This window comes from Coregonus lavaretus (genome assembly GCF_964263955.1).
Source record: "Coregonus lavaretus genome assembly, chromosome: 38".
NCBI classification, from domain to species: Eukaryota; Metazoa; Chordata; class Actinopteri; order Salmoniformes; family Salmonidae; genus Coregonus; species Coregonus lavaretus.
In genome coordinates, this window is record NC_140025.1 from 16,482,760 (window position 1) to 16,504,318 (window position 21,559).

The 21,559-nt window shown below is 43.2% G+C and overlaps 1 protein-coding gene across 4 annotated transcripts in view; it reads right to left on the reverse strand.

The window, feature by feature from the left end:
* The window catches only part of LOC311112524 (amyloid-beta A4 protein-like), a 41,313-nt gene extending 20,900 nt beyond the window's left edge, over nt 1-20,413 (reverse strand). The window contains exon 1 of one of the 4 annotated variants that reach the window (XM_084155656.1): nt 20,234-20,413. In XM_084155656.1, coding sequence (XP_084011782.1) covers nt 20,234-20,293 — 60 coding nt within the window. In that variant the 5' untranslated portion in view covers nt 20,294-20,413. The remainder of the gene's footprint in view (nt 1-20,233) is intronic. The other 3 variants (XM_084155657.1, XM_084155659.1, XM_084155658.1) reach the window with 3 other exon arrangements.
* Nucleotides 20,414-21,559: the final 1,146 nt, after the last annotated feature.

The following is a 21,559-nucleotide window of genomic DNA, read 5'->3' on the forward strand; positions in this document are numbered from 1 at the left end:
CCCAGAACAACAGCAAAGGACCTTGTGAAGATGCTGGAGGAAACAGATACAAAAGTATCTGGGACAATGACCCCAAACATACTTCCAAAGTTGTGGCAAAATGGCTTAAGGACAACAAAGTCAAGGTATTGGAGTGGCCATCACAAAGCCCTGACCTTAATCCTATAGACAATTTGTGGGCAGAACTGAAAAGGCATGTGCGAGCAAGGAGGCCTACAAACCTGACTCAGTTACACCAGCTCTGTCAGGAGGAATGGGCCAAAATTCACCCAACTTATTGTGGGAAGCTTGTGGAAGGCTACCCGAAACGTTTGACGCAAGTTAAACAATTTAAAGGCAATGCTACCAAATACTAATTGAGTGTATGTAAACTTCTGACCCACTGGGAATGTGATGAAATAAATAAATCATTCTCTATACTATTATTCTGACATTTCACATTCTTAAAATAAAGTGGTGATCCTAACTGACCTAAGACAGGGAATTTTTACTAGGATTAAATGTCAGGAATTGTGAAAAACTGAGTTTAAATGTATTTGGCTAAGGTGTATGTAAACTTCCGACTTCAACAGTATGCTGAGCACTTGTTGGCTGCTTTTCCTTCACTCTGCCGTCTGACTCATCCCAAACCATCTCAATTCGGTTGAGGTCGGGGGATTGTGGAGGCCAGGTCATCTGATGCAGCACTCCATCACTCTCCTCCTTGGTAAAATAGCCCTTACACAGCCTGGAGGTGTGTTGGGTCATTGTCCTGTTGAAAAACAAATGATAGTCCCACTAAGCCCAAACCAGATGGGATGGCGTATCGCTGCAGAATGCTGTGGTAGCATTGCTGGTTAAGTGGGACTTGAATTCTAAATAAATTCCAGACAGTGTCACCAGCTATGCACCCCCACATCATAACACCTCCTCCTCCATGCTTTACGGTGGGAAATACACATGTGGAGATAATCCGTTCACCCACACCGCGTCTCACAAAAGACAAAGTGGTTGGAACCAAACATTCTCCAATTTGGACTCCAGACCAAAGGACAAATTTCCACCAGTCTAATGTCCATTGCTCGTGTTTCTTGGCCCAAGCAGGTCTCTTCTTCTTATTGGTGTCCTTTAGTAGTGGTTTCTTTGCAGCAATTTGACCATGAAGGCCTGACTCGCACAGTCCCCTCTGAACAGTTGATGTTGAGATGTGTCTGTGACTTGAACTCTGTGAAGCATTTATTTGGGCTGCAATTTCTGAGGCTGGTAACTCTAATGAACTGATCCTCTGCAGCAGAGGTAACTCTGGGTCTTCCATCCAGCGGTCCTCATGAGAGCCAGTTTTATCACAGCGCTTGATGGTTTTTGCGACTGCACTTGAAGAAACTTTCAAAGTTCTTGAAATGTTCCATATTGACTGACCTTCATGTCTTAAAGTAATGATGGACTGTCATTTCTCTTTGCTTATTTGGGCTGTTCTTGCCATAATAGGACTTGGTCTTTTACCAAATAGGGCTAAAGAAAAACCCTTGAATGAGTAGGTGTGTCCAAACTTTGGTCTGGTAGTGTATATCACCAGTAGTACATATACCCTTCATTCCTTATCTACTATGTTTGTCTGTAATTTCTGTTAATGCATTCAATATTTTATTATTCCAGTCTTTTACCGTTCTCATTGTTAGGAGTGCACAACTTATGCTTGTGAGAAACAAGTTTAGGTTTATTTCATTCCATTTACGAGTTGTCAATTTAGTCATTGTCTTTTGTTTGGAGCACTCCTGTCAATGTTAAGTAAGGACACGCACCTGATTACACGTAGAATTAGGCCTATAGGCTACCTGGCCTGCACGCAAATGTAGGCATTTAAATGTGCTCAATTAGGGATCTGATAATATTTCTGATTGTCTTAACTCAACACCACTAATGAGCTGTGGAGCTTCTCAAAGTAATGTTTTCTTCACCTCAAACAGCAAGCAAATGAAGTCTGTTTTTACATCCATTGAGAATGACAATAGTTCAATGTACTTGAAAAATCTTTCTAGCGCTCTCCCTTTTGATAACCACTCAGTGTGAAAAGGAAAAATGTCATTCTCTGATCCAGTGGAAACATCATAAAATAGGCCTAATTGATGACCTCTTATCCCTTGTACAAACAGCCTCCAGCTGTGTCTGTCCCAAGCTCACTGGCGCGGGAAACTGAGGGCTCAAAATATTTTATACAATGCTGTGAGCTTCGGGCCGGACCCAAGTTAATAGTTGATACAATGTTTCAAGGTTGTTGCAGATAGGCCATGCGTGATTTATAGGATATATATATATTTTTTAAATCATGATATTTTTTACCTCCAGGCTGCAATGTTTTTATTTGTTGGCTTTATGTATTTGTAAATGGCAATAGAAGTTACTTTTTAGGTTTGTATAACTTTAATTTAGATTTGAATAGAATTTGACTAACCACATGACATAGTTTTGAGATACGAAGACGTTATTATAAATGAAATGAAACAGTTCCACAAAAATGTGCATATGAAAATCATAACTGGCACACAGATCAGTAGAAATGGTCAGATAAATTAGCATTCCACATGCAAAAGGTTGCAGACTCCTTGTGTAGCCTATTACCGGCAACTTTAGGAGAGTAACGTCAGAATCTGCGAAAGCCAGCAGGAGGATGGTCGGGTCAGGTTTTTTTATTCTGGTTATCTTGATCTCTGGCTCCCTCTTGTGTCATTTGTGTCTTATTTCATCAAACAGTGTACGCAACCAATAAAATTTGATCTAGTAAGGTTTGAGGAAAGGGAAACTGACCCTACCCACTGGGCACAAACTGGTTTAATCAACGTTGTTTCCATGTCATTTCAACAAGAAAATTTGATGACTTTGAATTAACGTGGAAAACTGATTGGATTTGCATTAAGTCATCAACGTAAAAGGTTTTTCGGAAATTGTTGTGTGTTTTCACTCAACTTTAAACCTATAACATTTCTGTTGATTTCACATTGAATTCATGTTAGTTGACAACTCAATCAATTGTAAATCAAAACTAGGCGTTGAAATGACGTCTTTGCCCAGTGGGTAGGTCTGCAGTTAGCTGAAACATCTGCTTGTCAGTCATGTCATTTTTTTCTGTATATTTACAGTAGTGGAAAGGTACGCCTCCCTTGTGATGTGGGGCAGCAGGTAGCTTAGTGGTTAAGAGCGTTGTGCCAGTAACCGAAAGGTCGCTGGTTTTAATCCCCGAGCTGACTAGGTGAAATATCTGTCGATGTGCCCTTGAGCAAGGCACTTAACCCTAATTGCTCCTGTAAGTCGCTCTGGATAAGAGCGTCTGCTAAATGACTAAAATGTAAATGTGTGTGCAAGATGAGAATCTTAGTTCTGCTCTATAAGAAATCAATGGTGTAGAACAGGGTTCTCCAACTTCAGCTTTTGATACAGCCCTGCAGTAACTAACAAACCTGATTCAGCTAATTCCGGTCCAGAGAGACAACCTTTTTTGGTTTAATATTTGAATAATGTGCATTACTGCAGGGCTGGATCGAAAGTCTGCACACCCATGATTGGAGTTGGAGAACCCTGGAGTAGATAGGGTCAGATTTGACACGACGCTCCTATACCCACATTATCGTCCCAACCCAAACCATATTGCTTGGATATTGTATTTTCACATGGCTAGTTCCAGTCGCTAAAAGCGAGCTGAGCTGGCCCCATAACATATCTGTTTCCAGCCCAAAGTGAATAGAGGCATAGTTCGCTTGCCATGCCCCCCTCAAATCATGCTGGAAAAAAGCAGTTAGTAACAAAAGCAGGCTGGCCATCGTCCCAATCAGTACTCACTGGAAAGCGAGCCAAAAGAGCACAGTTCAGGTTGACACAATAGTGTGAAAAAGGTTATTGTTATAGAAAGACTACGATGACCCAGTTCCACTTTGTGGCAACTGCTGATGTAAAAAGGACTTTAGAATATAATGTGATTGAAATTTGACCCAGTTCCATGTCCCCCCCCCCCCCCCCCCCCCCACCCCCCACTTATCACTTAGATGTTAAGTGTCTTAAATGTGAAGAAATTGGAACAGAGGCCTAGGTGGAGCAATCCCCAATATTGCTTTTAGACCTACCCGCTGCTCTGATATGTGAACACTAAAGGGATATTGCTCTCTCTCCCTCGCACTCTCTCTCAACCACTTCCAGTATTCAAAATCACCTCATCTGTTTTTGCCTTGTAAATCATGTCCTTTCTCTATTCCCTCTGCAAACAGTTGGGGGCAGGCCTGGGGAGAAGCCAAATCCCACTGCAGTCTTATAAATCAGACTGTTTACATTTACATTTGAGTCATTTAGCAGTTTAGAATGGAAAGGTGAAGAAAGAGAGAAAGCAACAAAGCGAGAGACGAAAGAGGGCGGGATACAAATGGACAATGAGGCTTTGTGCGTATGAGGTTCAAGTAAGGTGATGTACGTAAGGTGTATAAACTATGAGCCCCAGTGGAGTAGGGTGAAGTTGCCCCTAGACCCTGATCTTGGGTCAGCTTTGTATTTCCTGGTTAAGGTTATCTCCCGAGTGGCGCAGTGGTCTAAGGCACTGCATCGCAGTGCTAGCTGTGCCACTAGAGATCCTGGTTCGAATCCAGGCTCTGTCGTAGCCGGCCGCGACCGGGAGACCCATGGGGCGGCGCACAATTGGCCCAGCGTCGTCCAGGGTAGAGGAGGGAATGGCCGGCAGGGATGTAGCTCAGTTGGTAGAGCATACACGGGGGGCCAGTATGAAAAAAATAAAAAATAATGTATGCACTCACTAACTGTAAGTCGCTCTGGATAAGAGCGTCTGCTAAATGACTAAAATGTAAATGTAAAAATGTTAGGATTGGGGGAGGGAAAGCAGATCCTAGATATGTACCTAGGGAAAACTTCAACCTGGAGCACAAACCAGTCGGGAGAGGTAGAACAGTAATGGTTGAGGGGAAATAGTGTACACACATCTAATGGTTTTCCTAGGTGCAGGGTTCAAAACATGAGAGAGAAAAGAAAGGAGGGAGAGAGAGAGAAAGCGAAAGAGAAAAATAGAACAGAGGAGTAGTGTACATTATGAGAGGAGACAGGGCATTCCCTGAGCCGCCTGCTCCCTCACTTGCCTCTGCCCACTCTCATCCATCGCCTCGCCAGAATTGCAATCTCATCTATCGGCTGGCCAGCCTGCCGGCAGTAATCTGGGCTGGGGATTACGCTGAGCTGCCTGGCCGAGATATCCCACAGTGGGCCCAATCCACACTGATACTACCCACAGTACCCTCCTGCTGCTGTCACAACAAGATACTCTTCTCCAACTACTGCACCATCGAACTAGATATTGCATGTAAAGTACCCCATATAGGATCATAATGGAGGTAACATAGACCTATGTACTGTTGTCGTAAGCACACCGTAAAAGGCTAATACAGTAGACTTAAGCTTAATTTAAAATGAGGGAAATGCGGGAATAACAGTCCCGGCTCGCAACATCAAGAGTTTTCCCCCACACGGCCAACAAACAATTTATACCTGTGCAATGGTCAACTGCGGCACACCAAATGTAAAGTGATAGCACATCGGGCAAATCTCTGTTAGAATCGGGTAGAAAGGCATTCGACATGCGGCCAGACTGCTCCGAAGTCTAATTCACATATAAGTGGCAGTACTCCCCAATGTAAATCTACCTTAATCCAAAGCTTGGTACTACTGGTGCTAGCCTTACTAGCACAGCACTGGTGGAGACTGCCGTCATCAATCATGCTTTTGGCCCTGGTGCACTGCATTGGTTAATGATCCCAGTTGCACACAGCTCAACCAGCAAAATGTTGATGCCATGGAAACTAGAACACACATCATTACAATAGAGGCGGCCACCGCCTGAAAACACAGGGAAGATTTGCCTCTGTGTGCTACTTCCTAAAAAGTGAGCCATGAAACAGACAGTGTCCGTTTCTGAAAATAAAGCCAGTCAATCCTATACCCACGTATAATCTTTGGACTGCGCCTAGCCAGCTAGTGGCTGGTGCTAGTAGGAACGTACTGTCGACATGCTTACAAATCCACCATAACACAGAGAGAAGATGCCACGTTGATAGTTTTTCTATGATAGTGTGTAAAGGAAGCAGACCTGGGTATATTGCATTAACAGAAATTACCGTAACCAAACAAACATTGTGGATTAGAAATTATGGAAATGAATGGTAAATGTACTACTGGTGATACTGGTGTGCCATCCCTGCGGCCTCCGCAATTGATTAGTCCACTGAGACGTGTGTCAATATATCCGTGCCATAAAAATGTTTTTTTTTGTTTTTTTGCAACTGCTCAACAAAAACAATTCTCGGCCGACCAACAGCCTGTCAACCAAACAATCCTCCAGTCGACTAAATGGGGTCAGCCCTACACAGGATAAATAAAGTTATTTTGATTGAATTGGATCATGGACGCATTTCAGTCGGGTGACCTCGTTCAGTGACCTATATTGAAACCAGACAAACATACCAGGTCTCTATCACACATGTTTAAGCACATATGATCTTTGCTCCGTATTGTATCTGAGAGCCACATAGACATTGTCTCAGTATTGACTCGTTTGGTTAAACAGAAAACATGCCTGGTACCTATTGTCCAGTGAGAATGTGTCTCTATGTGTGTATCTCCGTCGCTATGCTATTATTGGTGGGTCACTGACTGTTCCACTAGCTCTACCAATGGGTATAGGGTGCTTCCCATTGGTTTGCAAGGGGATCTCGAGGGTTTTGACCGGGGGTTAATTCTTCTTCTGGCTGGGTCCACCCTCTGCTTTGTCATTCTATTCACATTAGCATGAAAACACACATGCACTCATATGCATAATGTGCATGCACGTGCAGTGTTGTACATACACGCATACACACACACACACCGAAGACCAAGTGTATAATATCATTACACACTTGCACGCATGCACACACACACACTTCGATTTAATCCTCCTGGGCCCTGTTCTGTGAACCAGTCCAACAGTCCCGGGCAACATTAATTGTGGCTGTTGCGGTGAGGTGTTATCAGAGTGTCCCAGGCCTGCCACTGGGATCTGAGATCAGATTTCAGACCTAGGGAGACCCCCTGGCGGCGCAAGTGTCGCCTGAGATCAGCAATTATGTCTGGAGAGTGTACGGACACAGGAGAGTCTGGAGAGTGTCCTCTGCCTGTCTCTACCCACCAGAGACACAGAGTGCATCCGAAATGGCACCATATTCCCTATGTAGCGCACTACTAGTGTACCACTCTATGGTCTGTTTAGCTCCCTGGCTGTGTTTGAAATGGGCTCTGGTCAAAAGCTGTGCACTTTAAAGGGAATAGGACGCCATTTTAGATGCAGCCAGGCCGTATAGAGAAAGAGAAGACACATCAACAATGACTGGGGAGGAAAGAGAAATAGCCAGAGGCCTTGTATAAAAACATTGACAGACTGACTTATTCTAGGTGCTGGGTCATATTCATTAAATACCAAAATGGGAGAAAACAGACAGAAAAAGGAAGGACCTAAACTTGTCCAATAAGAAATGCTTATTTTGCTTTCAGTTCCAAAAACATTTTGCTATGTTTTACACCAATGGAGCAGTGGTTTAAAGTAAATAAGTAAAAATGATTTGAATACTACTTAAGTCATTTTCTTGGGCATCTTTACTTTACTATTTACACTACCGTTCAAAAGTTTGGGGTCACTTAGAAATGTCCTTGTTGTCCATGAAAACATACATTAAATTAGTTTGAATATGAATAGGAAATATAGCAAAATGAATAGGAAATGTAGTCATTGACAAGGTTAGAAATAATGATTTTTAATTGAAATAATAATTGTGTCCAAACTTTGCTTTCGTCAAAGAATCCTCCATTTGCAGCAATTACAGCCTTGCAGACCTATGGCATTCTAGTTGTCAATTTGTTGAGGTAATCTGAAGATATTTCACCCCATGCTTCCTGAAGCACCTCCCACAAGTTGGATTGGCTTGATGGGCACTTCAAGCCGCTCCCACAAGAGCTCAATAGTGTTGAGATCCGGTGACTGTGCTGGCCACTCCATCATAGACAAAATACCAGCTGACTGCTTCTTCCGTAAATAGTTATTGCATAGTTTGGAGATGTGCTTTGGTCATTGTCCTGTTGTAGGAGGAAATTGGCTCCAATCAAGTGCCGTCCACAGGGTATGGCATGGCGTTGCAAAATGGAGTGATAGCCTTCCTTCTTCAAGATCCCCTTTACCCTGTACAAATCTCCCACTTTACCACCACCAAAGCACCCCCAGACCATCACATTGCCTCCACCATGCTTGAAAGATGGCATCAAGCACTCCTCCAGCATCTTTTCATTTGGTCTGTGTCACACAAATGTTCTTCTTTGTGAGCCGAACACCTCAAACTTCGATTTGTCTGTCCATAACACTTTTTTCCAATCTTCCTCTGTCCAGTGTCTGTGTTCTTTTGCCCATCTTAATCTTTTCTTTTTATTGGCCAGTCTGAGATATGGCTTTTTCTTTGCAACTCTGACTAGAAGGTCAGCATCCCGGAGTCGCCTTTTCACTGTTGACGTCGAGACTGGTTTTTTGCGGGTACTATTTAATGAAGCTGCCAGTTGAGGACCTGTGAGGTGTCTGTTTCTCAAACTAGACATTCATGTATTTGTCCTCTTGCTCAGTTGTGCACCGGGGCCTCCCATTCCTCTTTCTATTCTGGTTAAAGCCAGTTTGTGCTGTTCTGTGAAGGGAGTAGTACACAGCGTTGTACGTGATCTTCAGTTTCTTGGCAATTTCTCGCATGGAATAGCCTTCATTTCTCAGAACAAGAATAGACTGACGAGTTTCAGAAGAAAGTTATTTGTTTCTGGCTATTTTGATTCTGTAATCAAACCCACAATTGCTGATGCTCCAGATATTCAACTAGTCTCAAGAAGGCCAGTTTTATCGCTTCTTTAATCAGCACAACAGTTTTCAGCTGTGCTAACATAATTGCAAAAGGGTTTTCTAATGATCAATTAGCCTTTTAAAATGATAAACTTGGATTAGCAAACACAGCGTGCCATTGGAACACAGGACTGATGGTTGCTGATAATGGGCCTCTGTACGCCTATGTAGATATTCCATAAAAAATCAGCCGTTTCCAGCTACAATAGCCATTTACAACATTAACAATGTCTACACTGTATTTCTGATTAATTTGATGTTATTTTAATGGACAAAAAAACAAGGACATTTCTAAGTGACCCAAAACTTTTGAACAGTAGAGTATATTTTGGACTACTTTTACTTATATTCCACTACATTCCTACAGAAAATATGTACTTTTTACTCCCATACATTTTCCCTGACACCCAAAAGAACTCGTTACATTTCGAATGATCAGGCAGGACAGCAATATTGTCCAATTCACGCACCCATCATCCCTACTGCCTCTGATCTGGTGGACTAACTAACCACAAATATTGTGTTTGTGAATGATCTCTGAGTGTTGGAGTAAGGTATCTTTACTTTTACTCAAGTATGACAATTTAGTACTTTTTCCACCACTGCCCTGGAGGACATAGAACCTTATTCTGTTTGGAATACCGGTTGGACACTATGGGAAACTAGTTCGGAAGGATATCAGTGATGACTGAATTAGATAAGACTGGAGATAAGACCGGCAGAATGATACAGAGAGACGTGAACAGGCAAGCACACGTACACATACATTCACTAATAATTAGCAAAGCAGGGCCTGCTGTGACTTAAACCCTGAGCTCATCTTTGAACCCTATCAGTGTGTGTGTGTGTGTGAGAGAGTGTCCATGCATGAGAGTGTGTAATGGTACATGTGCCTGGTCTTTGGAGTGAGTGAGTGAGAGTGTGTGTTTGTGTGTGTGTACATATGCTTGCGTGTTTATGAGTGTGTGTGTAATGCGATCTGTGCTAGTCTCTGGGACCGGATCCTCGGGTGGGTTGGGTGTGGGAGTGTGTTACAGTGATTAGAGGGCAGTCAGCCCTCGTTTCTCATCACATCCTGCCTGCCAACATTCCAATTACACCCTGCAGCAGGAACGGAAGACTGGTTGTCGTGGCCATCGCCATGACGATGACGTCTATTCCCATCTGGTCGAGATATGCTACTGTGTCCCTATGACGACACTTGACAACCTCATCGGCAAGCAATACGACTGGCTGTAACGTGACAAAATTTTGAAAAAGTCAAGGGGTATGAATACTTTCCGAATGTATGTCAAATCAAATTGTATTTGTCGCATACACGTGATTAGCAGATGTTATAGCGGGAGTAGCGAAATGCTTGTGCTTCTAGCTCCGACAGTGCAGTAATATCTAACAAGTACTGTCTAACAATTTCACAACATACAGTGAGGGAATTAAGTATTTGATCCCCTGCTGATTTTGTACGTTTGCCACTGACAAAGACATGATCAGTCTATAATTTTAATGGTAGGTTTATTTGAACAGTGAGAGACAGAATAACAACAAAATAATCCAGAAACACGCATGTCAAAAATGTTATCAATTGATTTGCATTTTAATGAGGGAAATAAGTATTTGACCCCTCTGCAAAACATGACTTAGTACTTGGTGGCAAAACCATTGTTGGCAATCACAGAGGTCAGACGTTTCTTGTAGTTGGCCACCAGGTTTGCACACATCTCAGGAGGGACTTTGTCCCACTACTCTTTGCAGATCTTCTCCAAGTCATTAAGGTTTCGAGGCTGACGTTTGGCAACTCGAACCTTCAGCTCCCTCCACAGATTTTCTATGGGATTAAGGTCTGGAGACTGGCTAGGCCACTCCAGGACCTTAATGTGCTTCTTCTTGAGCCACTATTTTGTTGCCTTGGCCGTGTGTTTTTGGTCATTGTCATGCTGGAATACCCATCCATGACCCATTTTCAATGCCCTGGCTGAGGGAAGGAGGTTCTCACCCAAGATTTGACAGTACATGGCCCCGTCCATCGTACCTTTGATGCGGTGAAGTTGTCCTATCCCCTTAGCAGAAAACACCCCCAAAGCATAATGTTTCCACCTCCATGTTTGACGGTGGGGATGGTGTTCTTGGGGTCATAGGCAGCATTCCACCTCCTCCAAACACGGCGAGTTGAGTTGATGCCAAAGAGCTCGATTTTGATATCATCTGACCACAACACTTTCACCCAGTTCTCCTCTGAATCATTCAGATGTTCATTGGCAAACTTCAGACAGGCCTGTATATGTGCTTTCTTGAGCAGGGGGACCTTGCGGGCGCTGCAGGATTTCAGTCCTTCGCGGCGTAGTGTGTTACCAATTGTTTTCTTGGTGACTATGGTCCCAGCTGCCTTGAGATCATTGACAAGATCCTCCCATGTAGTTCTGGGCTGATTCCTCACCGTTCTCATGATCATTGCAACTCCACGAGGTGAGATCTTGCATGGAGCCCCAGGCCGAGGGACATTTGGCAGTTATTTTGTGTTTCTTCCAATTGCGAATAATCGCACCAACTGTTGTCACCTTCTCACCAAGCTGCGTGGCGATGGTCTTGTAGCCCATTCCAGCCTTGTGTAGGTCTACAATCTTGTCCCTAACATCCTTGGAGAGCTCTTTGGTCTTGGCCATGGTGGAGAGTTTGGAATCTGATTGATTGATTGCTTCTGTGGACAGGTGTATTTTATACAGGTAACAAACTGAGATTAGGAGCACTCCCTTTAAGAGTGTGCTCCTAATCTCAGCTCGTTACCTGTATAAAAGACACCTGGGAGCCAGAAATCTTTCTGATTGAGAGGGGGTCAAATACTTATTTCCCTCATTAAAATGCAAATCAATTGATAACATTTTTGACATGCGTTTTTCTGGATTATTTTGTTGTTATTCTGTCTCTCACTGTTCAAATAAACCTACCATTAAAATTATAGACTGATCATTTCTTTGTCAGTGGGCAAACGTACAAAATCAGCAGGGGATCAAATACTTTTTTCCCACACTGTATGTACAGTGGGGAAAAAAAGTATTTAGTCAGCCACCAATTGTGCAAGTTCTCCCACTTAAAAAGATGAGAGAGGCCTGTAATTTTCATCATAGGTACACGTCAACTATGACAGACAAATTGAGAAAAAAAAATCCAGAAATCACATTGTAGGATTTTTAATGAATTTATTTGCAAATTATGGTGGAAAATAAGTATTTGGTCACCTACAAACAAGCAAGATTTCTGGCACTCACAGACCTGTAACTTCTTCTTTAAGAGGCTCCTCTGTCCTCCACTCGTTACCTGTATTAATGGCACCTGTTTGAACTTGTTATCAGTATAAAAGACACCTGTCCACAACCTCAAACAGTCACACTCCAAACTCCACTATGGCCAAGACCAAAGAGCTGTCAAAGGACACCAGAAACAAAATTGTAGACCTGCACCAGGCTGGGAAGACTGAATCTGCAATAGGTAAGCAGCTTGGTTTGAAGAAATCAACTGTGGGAGCAATTATTAGGAAATGGAAGACATACAAGACCACTGATAATCTCCCTCGATCTGGGGCTCCACGCAAGATCTCACCCCGTGGGGTCAAAATGATCACAAGAACGGTGAGCAAAAATCCCAGAACCACACAGGGGGACCTAGTGAATGACCTGCAGAGAGCTGGGACCAAAGTAACAAAGCCTACCATCAGTAACACACTACGCCGCCAGGGACTCAAATCCTGCAGTGCCAGACGTGTCCCCCTGCTTAAGCCAGTACATGTCCAGGCCCGTCTGAAGTTTGCTAGAGTGCATTTGGATGATCCAGAAAAGGATTGGGAGAATGTCAGATGAAACCAAAATAGAACTTTTTGGTAAAAACTCAACTCGTCGTGTTTGGAGGACAAAGAATACTGAGTTGCATCCAAAGAACACCATACCTACTGTGAAGCATGGGGGTGGAAACATCATGCTTTGGGGCTGTTTTTCTGCAAAGGGACCAGGACGACTGATCCGTGTAAAGGAAAGAATGAATGGGGCCATGTATCGTGAGATTTTGAGTGAAAACCTTCTTCCATCAGCAAGGGCATTGAAGATGAAACGTGGCTGGGTCTTTCAGCATGACAATGATCCCAAACACACCGCCCGGGCAACGAAGGAGTGGCTTCGTAAGAAGCATTTCAAGGTCCTGGAGTGGCCTAGCCAGTCTCCAGATCTCAACCCCATAGAAAATCTTTGGAGGGAGTTGAAAGTCTGTGTTGACCAGCGACAGCCCCAAAACATCACTGCTCTAGAGGAGATCTGCATGGAGGAATGGGCCAAAATACCAGCAACAGTGTGTGAAAACCTTGTGAAGATTTACAGAAAACGTTTGACCTGTCATTGCCAACAAAGGGTATATAACAAAGTATTGAGAAACTTTTGTTATTGACCAAATACTTATTTTCCACCATAATTTGTAAATAAATTCATTAAAAATCCTACAATGTGATTTTCTGGATTTTTTTCCCTCATTTTGTCTGTCATAGTTGACGTGTACCTATGATGAAAATTACAGGCCTCTCTCATATTTTTAAGTGGGAGAACTTGCACAATTGGTGGCTGACTAAATACTTTTTTTCCCCACTGTATGTACGTACAGTGCCTTATTCATCCCCCTTGGCGTTTTTCCTATTTTGTTGCATTTCAACCTGTATTTTAAATGGATTTTTATTTGGATTTCATGTAATGGACATACACAAAATAGTCCAAATTGGTTAAGTGGAATGAAAAAAATTACTTGTTTCAAAGAATATATATACAATAAATAACGGAAAAGTGGTGCATGCATATGTATTTACACCTTTTGCTATGAAGCCCCTAAATAAGATCTGGTGCAACCAATTACCTTCAGAAGTCAGATAATTAGTTAAATAAAGTTCACCTGTGTTCAATCTAAGTGTCACATGATCTGTCACATGATCTCAGTATATATATATATATATATATATATATATATATATATATATATATATATATATATATATATATATATATATATATATATATATATATACATACATACACACACACACCTGTTCTGAAAGGTCCCAGAGTCTGCAACACCACTAAGCAAGGGGCACCACCAAGCAACTGGCACCATGAAGACGAAGGAGCTCTCCAAACAGGTCAGGGACAAAGTTGTGGAGAAGTTCAGATCAGGGTTGGGTTATAAAATAATATCTGAAACTTAGAATATCCCACGGAGCACCATTAAATCCATTATTATAAAATGGAAAGAATATGGCACCACAACAAACCTGCCAAGAGAGGGCCGCCCACCAAAACTCACGGACCAGGCAAGGAGGGCATTAATCAGAGAGGCAACAAAGAGACCAAAGATAAACCTAAAGGAGCTGCATAGCTCCACAGCGGACATTGGAGTATCTGTCCATAGGACCACTTTAAGCCGTACACTCCACAGAGCTGGGCTTTACGGAAGAGTGACCAGAAAAAAGCCATTGCTTAAAGAAAAAAATAAGCAAACATGTTTGGTGTTTGCCAAAAGTCATGTGGGGACTCCCCAAACATATGGAAGAAGGTACTCTGGTCAGATGAGACTAAAATTGAGCTTTTTGGCCATCAAGGAAAACGCTATGTCTGGCGCAAACCCAACACCTCTCATCACCCCGAGAACAGCATCCCCACAGTGAAGTATGGTGGTGGCAGCATCATGCTGTGGGGATGTTTTTCCATCGGCGGGGACTGGGAAACTGGTCAGAATTGAAGGAATGATGAATGGCGCTAAATACAGGGAAATTCTTGAGGAAAACCTGTTTCAGTCTTCCAGAGATTTGAGACTGGGACGGAGGTTCACCTTCCAGCAGGACAATGACCCTAAGCATACTGCTAAAGCAACACTTGAGTGGTTTAAGGGGAAACATTTAAATGTCTTGGAATGGCCTAGTCAAAGCCCAGACCTCAATCGAATTGAGAATCTGTGGTATGACTTAAATATTGCTCTACACCAGCGGAACCCACCCAACTTGAAGGAGCTGGAGCAGTTTTGCCTTGAAGAATGGGCAAAAATCCCAGTGCTAGATGTGCCAAGCTTATAGAGACATACCCCAAGAGACTTGCAGCTGTAATTGCTGCAAAAGGTGACTCTACAAAGTCTTGACTTTGGGGGGGGGTGAATAGTTTTGCACGCTCAAGTTCAGTTTTTTGGTCTCATTTCTTGTTTGTTTCACACAAAAAAATATTTTGCATCTTCAAAGTGGTAGGCATGTTGTGTAAATTAAATTATACAAACCCTCCAAAAAAATAAATTTTTATTCCAGGTTGTAAGGCAACAAAATAGGCAAAATGCCAAGGGGGTGAATACTTTTGCAAGCCACTGTATGTTCCATTACTGTATACTGTCACACACACGTACACACACACACACAGTGGACTATACGTCCTCCTGCGTCACACAAATACAGGAAACCCACCCAAGGTAATGGTGGGGACAAGGAAACAGGAACTGGGAATAGCAGGGCACAGCCAAGAAACAAAGAGGACCTTTTAGAGATATTTATTTCAAAACAACAGCAGACTATAATCAACAACGCAATTTTGAGCAACCGGATTAAATCGAAGCCCAAATCAACACTTAGACCAGCACTGATTCGATTCTGCAAATGTCAGGTCATAGTTGATTGAAACCATTGTAAAGCGATACACATAATAACTCCCTTAACAGTACATGTAGCAATAAATATACATAAGGCCAATATACAGAGGGACACTGTCAAGGTTTGAGTGAGGGAAGCGTTTGCCTGTCTTAGAGAAAAAGGCAGTAAAAAGAAAGAAGAGAAATAAGGAGGGAATGAAAGGGAGGAATGGGAGCAAGAGCGGATATTGAACGAGGGACTTAGGCCTGTTGCTTCTGAAGAAAAAGTCAGTGAATTTGTTTTTTTTAAAGAAGGGAGGAATGAAAGGAAGAAAGCATGAGAGAGCAGAGACAGGAATATCTCTGGGAGGCGGCGCTCTAATTATAGCGTGGGTGCTAGGAGACGGGGGAGGGCACCTCCGCCACCAAAACACAGGAGAAGGAGGGAAGAGGGGGATAAGGAGGGAGGAGAGGAGGTGGGCAGGGAGCGTAGCTCAATCATTTCGAAGAGACCCAACAACATGGGAGAAGGAGGGATAATTGATGAGGGGAGGAATAATTGCTCAATTCCAAATCAACCCCTAGCCCCCTACTCCCTATCCACTCCTGTCGATCTGAGAGGATTGGATGGTTAGATCGGTGGAATTAATATGCCAATATTTACACCATAGCAAAATGAAGGTAAAAGTAAGCTATTACCAATACCTACCAAATTCTTTCAGAAATAATCAGATCTACAGGAGTGTCTAGGTGTGTAGCCTGAAAATACATGTTTTAGACTATTTATTTGATTGCTTTGGGAGACATTTGGTCAAGTAGGACAAGTCAATCAAGAATAAAGGAGGCTGACTGAAGGAGGAGTGGCCATTTTGTAGTCAGAGGGACTAGGGTGTAGCATAATTCCTAAGACACATGCTGCTGTGTTTGTGTATTGGCGTTGGTGTCGAGCGAGCGAGCATGCGTGTGTAACTGTCTGAGTGTGTGTCAGGAGCACGTTGCCATCAGACTTTACTATTAATTAATATATCCACGTGCGCTCAATCAACGGGTCACACCGATCACTGTCCCATACGTCGATGTACATCACATTGACCTTACTGCCCTCCCTCTTTTCTCTCTCCATCTTGCTCTTACTTTCTGCAGCTGTATGTTAACGGTGGACTATGTCTGCGTCCCAAATGGCACTGTACTCCCTATGTAGCGCGCTACTTTTGACCAGAGCACTATTGGAAAGGTGACATAAGGAATAGGTTGCCATTTGGGATTAATTCTATAAAACTATAAGCCACAGTGAGTCAACCCCCTATAACCTGAAATCATCATGAACGACCATCACAGCTTGATTAGTTTCCATCAGGCTCTTTGACTGCGCTTGGACGCTCAGTCGGATTATCACTTTCCAGGTTTGTGTGTGGGGACGTATAGGTCACACATGACTCGCCCCGGGCCACTTCAGTCACGCCGCGGCAATGACACTGACAATTAAGACATGATGCACTGGCCTGTACAGGGCAGCGGTGGGGTTGCCATAGCAGCAGGGCTATAGGGCGCATTCCAGGTCATCATTATCGCAGATGATCAGAACTCACAACGCCTGGATTAGTGTTTAACGATTCAGAAAATACTTTAGTATGATAGAGTAGTCTTTTGAGATGTGCAGCGTGACTGCAAAAAGACGACCTGGAACACATCCATTCTCTCCTGGTTGGAGGTGGGGTCCCTGTTAACGCTCATCCAGGTTTCATTGGGGAGCATTACAATGGAGCAGCACCTGCACAGAACCACTGATCTGTGTAGATGAGGGGATTGTGAGGAGTGGGGCTTGAATCGCTTCTCAATGGAGCCCATCCTGATGTTGTGAGAGCCTCTGAATGTGGTCTGTACCAGACGCTGCTGCACATTTCATATCAGATGATACCATGATATCATGATATATTTGCTCTGTGAAGCTCTCTGGGGTCGTGTTCATTAGGGCACACCATCGCAAAATGTTTTGCAACAGAAAAAAAAAAACTGTCTCTTATTGGATAAGTTCAGGTAGTCACTCCCTGTTTCACTCCATTTCATGCCAACTGAACACGGCCCAGGGCTAGCAAAACAGCGATAACCAGCCATGGATGCTATCTGAAAGGCCAGGTTACAGCGCACAAAGCCGCCTTACACCACCATGACTGCGTGTTTTCACTGAGATGAGCTCCCTTGAAAGCCTGCCATGCCATTAAAGGGATAGGCGACATTATCTTTTCAGACAAACACATTACTTAAAGGTGAGGATGTCCAGTGTGGCTACATGGGAGAGAAAGGGGGTCCAAAAGACAACAAATCCTGAAAGGGGAGGAACATCCCAACGTGGGGAGAACACAACAGCCCCATGACAACATGACAAACGTAACATGACAATGCCATAAAGGGACAGGAATTTCTGTCTGGCAGGCAGAAAAAGGAGCTTAAAATGGAGGATGGTTGGCATGGCATGAGAAACATCCCAAAACAGAGAGAATGATTGGCACACAACAACAAACCATTACAAGGGTAGGGATTGTAGAGACTGTAACATAGAGCTAATTGTCCCTTTAAAGTGCTTTTGGAAACTGGCGTTTTAAATGGATGGTTGGACGAAGCTGCAACATGAGCAGTGGATGCCAAAGGGGGACAATGGGCATAATGTACGCTAATGTGGTGAGGCTGTGTTGCCTTGGGCTTGAATGACTGCAGTGCATAGACAGACTGCCTGGGTTGCTCTTCGACCAATTTTTCAAGGATGGGAAACACACAAAGGCTGGAATTCAGCTCCCACGCCCGTACACTCCAGTCTGTATAGAGGCCGGATCAACAAGAGAGCCCTGCCCTCTATATCCTTAGACTGTTACATTTGTGGCTTATACATGTATATACCAAGTAATAAAGCATTATAACCTACATGTCAGCTTTCTTCCCCCCCCAAAAAAAATTAAGACATTAATTGTCAATTATCGACAACCCACAATATAGGAAATACCAACTAACTATGAACTTCTGTATTGGGATGTTTGAACATCAACTTCATACCCTATTTGGCATTTAATTGATTGAAATATTCGTAATCTGTGTTGAAATATTACCAACACCCTTTGGCTATATTGAACTAAGATTAAGAACAATTGATATATTTAGTCAGAAACATTAGGGGTAATACATATTACAACTAGCTATGTAAGGTGTCTGGCGGTGAAAAGGCATAGTAAAACCTGAGTGACATTCAAATCTTGAACTTGAGGCCGACAATGTAACAGCGGTGTGTGAAGAGTAATGTATATTGTGTCGGTAGCCTAGCTAGCTAGCTAGCCCACAGACCCGCATCGAGCTGTTACAAGTCTCACCCATATCAAATGTATCCGCTACTGCCTGGAATAATGTCTTAAAATTCCCACACACAGGCATACCAAATGTAGCAACTGAGCCGCAATTGCAGTGTAACGTTTGTGTTACACTGTAATACTAAGAACGTGGTAAGAGAACAATTGTTGTCGCTCTCTTTACAAGGCCACATTCACACCGACATGGCATAGCGCCTGAGAGATGGATGATCAGTGATTATGTGCAACATCCCCACACCAGGGCCAATTCCAGACAACTCTCATGGATTAAAACAGACATTTTAGAAGGGTATTTTCTTGAAACGGTTACATACGTTGTGATAAGGGGGGGGGGGGGGGGGGGGGGGGGACAGGTAGACAGCCTATCGGTTGAAATGTTAACCTAATGGTTCGCGCAAGAACAGTTTCCCTGCGTTCCGAGCCTCTGTGTTCATGGAATGCTGCAGTGCACCGCCGCCATCTTACTTCTGTCTCACTACATTATCTTTATTCTCTAGCTTACGTGAAACAAGTTGACGGAGGGAAAACATACGCGATTTTACCCTTATCCAAGGAAGCAATGTGAAGAATTAATGGTCATAGGTCTACTCGTTTTTTAGGGAGTAGCCTGTCTTTAGGCTACAGAAAGCTCAATCTAAGGGAAATAATAACCCACTATAGATGTTTATTTTCCGAACACGCCCACCACCTCAAATATACCATCGAGCCATGAAAGAAAATAATACACAAGTGGCTACAAAATGGTGATCATATTACCAATAATCTCCGGATACAACAATCAATATTGCCACTACAGAAACCTGTTTAGACTAGGCTGTGTTGAAGTGCAATTACGCACAGAAACAAATCACGCTCGTTTACATAGGCTACACCGGAATTTCAGCCGTAGCCTATAGATTGGAACGCTTCATCATGTCTTCCTTTCTGTGCACAATAAATGTAATGATTTCTCATCTTGAATTATGAAAAATAAAACGTATAGGCTAAGACTAGATTTAAATTCAAGCAATGACATAAATAGAGTAGTTTATAACAGCACTGAGCAAAAAGAACAAGGGATCTAAACACTGGCTATTCTACTTTATAATTTCGAGTCCGACTAAATTCGATAAAAGCTGTCCAACATGTATTCAGACGTGGAATATGTTCACAGCCTTGCTGACTGTCTGGTTTCATTTTGTTCTATTCATGCGTAATTAGCCCCCATGGTTTGGAATCACCCGACTGCTCCCTCCCGCAATAGCAGCGGAAGAGAAGAAGAATAGGCATGGAGCTCAGTCTTTTCCCGACTCCCGTCTTTCTTTCCCCGGTTTCTTACCTCAACTGCTAGCGCCACGGTCGCAACAACCAACAGCAACAAAGCCAAATGGTCCCCCATGCCGTATTATTGTCACAACGCGTCCTATGTATGGTTTATTCTGTTTTCCGTCGGTATGTATTCAGAGCTTGTCTCCGTGGCTGTGCCGCTGACTGTGGTTGTTTAATGGAGAATGATACCGAGGCTGCACAGCTGCTCGAGCGCCAGGTCACCTGACCGGACAACGAGAGGACGGAATTCTAGGGGTGTGTGTGTGTGTGCAGGGGCATCATGCACCCCAGAAATCTGAGGGGGCACAAAGTAAGTGAGAATGGCTGGGGGGTGGTCCGGAGGGGGGCTAGGCCCTGTCCATAAATTGGAGAATTTAGCTTTTTCAAACACCTGAAACAGCTTTTTCCAGCAATATACATTTACATTTTTAGTCATTTAGCAGACATGAGTGCATACATTATATATTTTTTTCATACTGGCCCCCTGTGGGAAACGAACCCACAACCCTGGCGTTGCAAACGCCATGCTCTACCAACTGAGCTACATCCCTGCCGGCCATTCCCTCCCCTACCCTGGACGACTTGTGCGCCGCCACATGGGTCTCCCGGTCACGGCCGGCTACAACAGAGCCTGGATTCAAACCAGGATCTCTAGTGGCACAGCTAGCACTGCAATGCAGTGCCTTAGACCACTGTGCCACTCGGGAGATAATAATTATTATTATTATTAGAGCCATAATAATTATGCTTAATTGTATTCTATTTTTTTTCTGCATATCAAAGCATACTTCTTGAGCTGTCTGTATCCTCCTGACTATTGTTTCTTTTTTTAAAGAAACAAAATATGCTATCTGTATCGCTGCAAAAAGCTGGGTAAAAGATTGAAAGGAATGTGAGTCATATTCCGTACATTTACAGTGCCTTCAGAAAGCATTCATACCCCTTGAATAATTCCACATTTTGTTGTGTTACAGCCTGAAATAAAAATGGATTAAATGTATTTTTTCTTTCTCACCCATCTACATACAATGACAAAGTAAAAACATGTTTGCAAATGTATTGAAAATTAAATAAAGAAATATCGAATTTACATAAGTATTCACACCCCTGGGCAGGGACGGCTTGTTCAATAGGGCGATATGGGCGACGCACTGCCAAACGGGAAAAGGAAGGGATTTTTTTTCTAATCAATTATATCACGGCAACAGCAGTTATCAGTGTTCACGTCTGATCTGCCAGCCACTAAATGTCAAATCAGGCTAAAGTCGTGCTTCAAATGGCCCCGCCCGTTTTTTGGGCGATTTCAGTCAGGTTGAAAATCGCCCAGAAGTCTCTC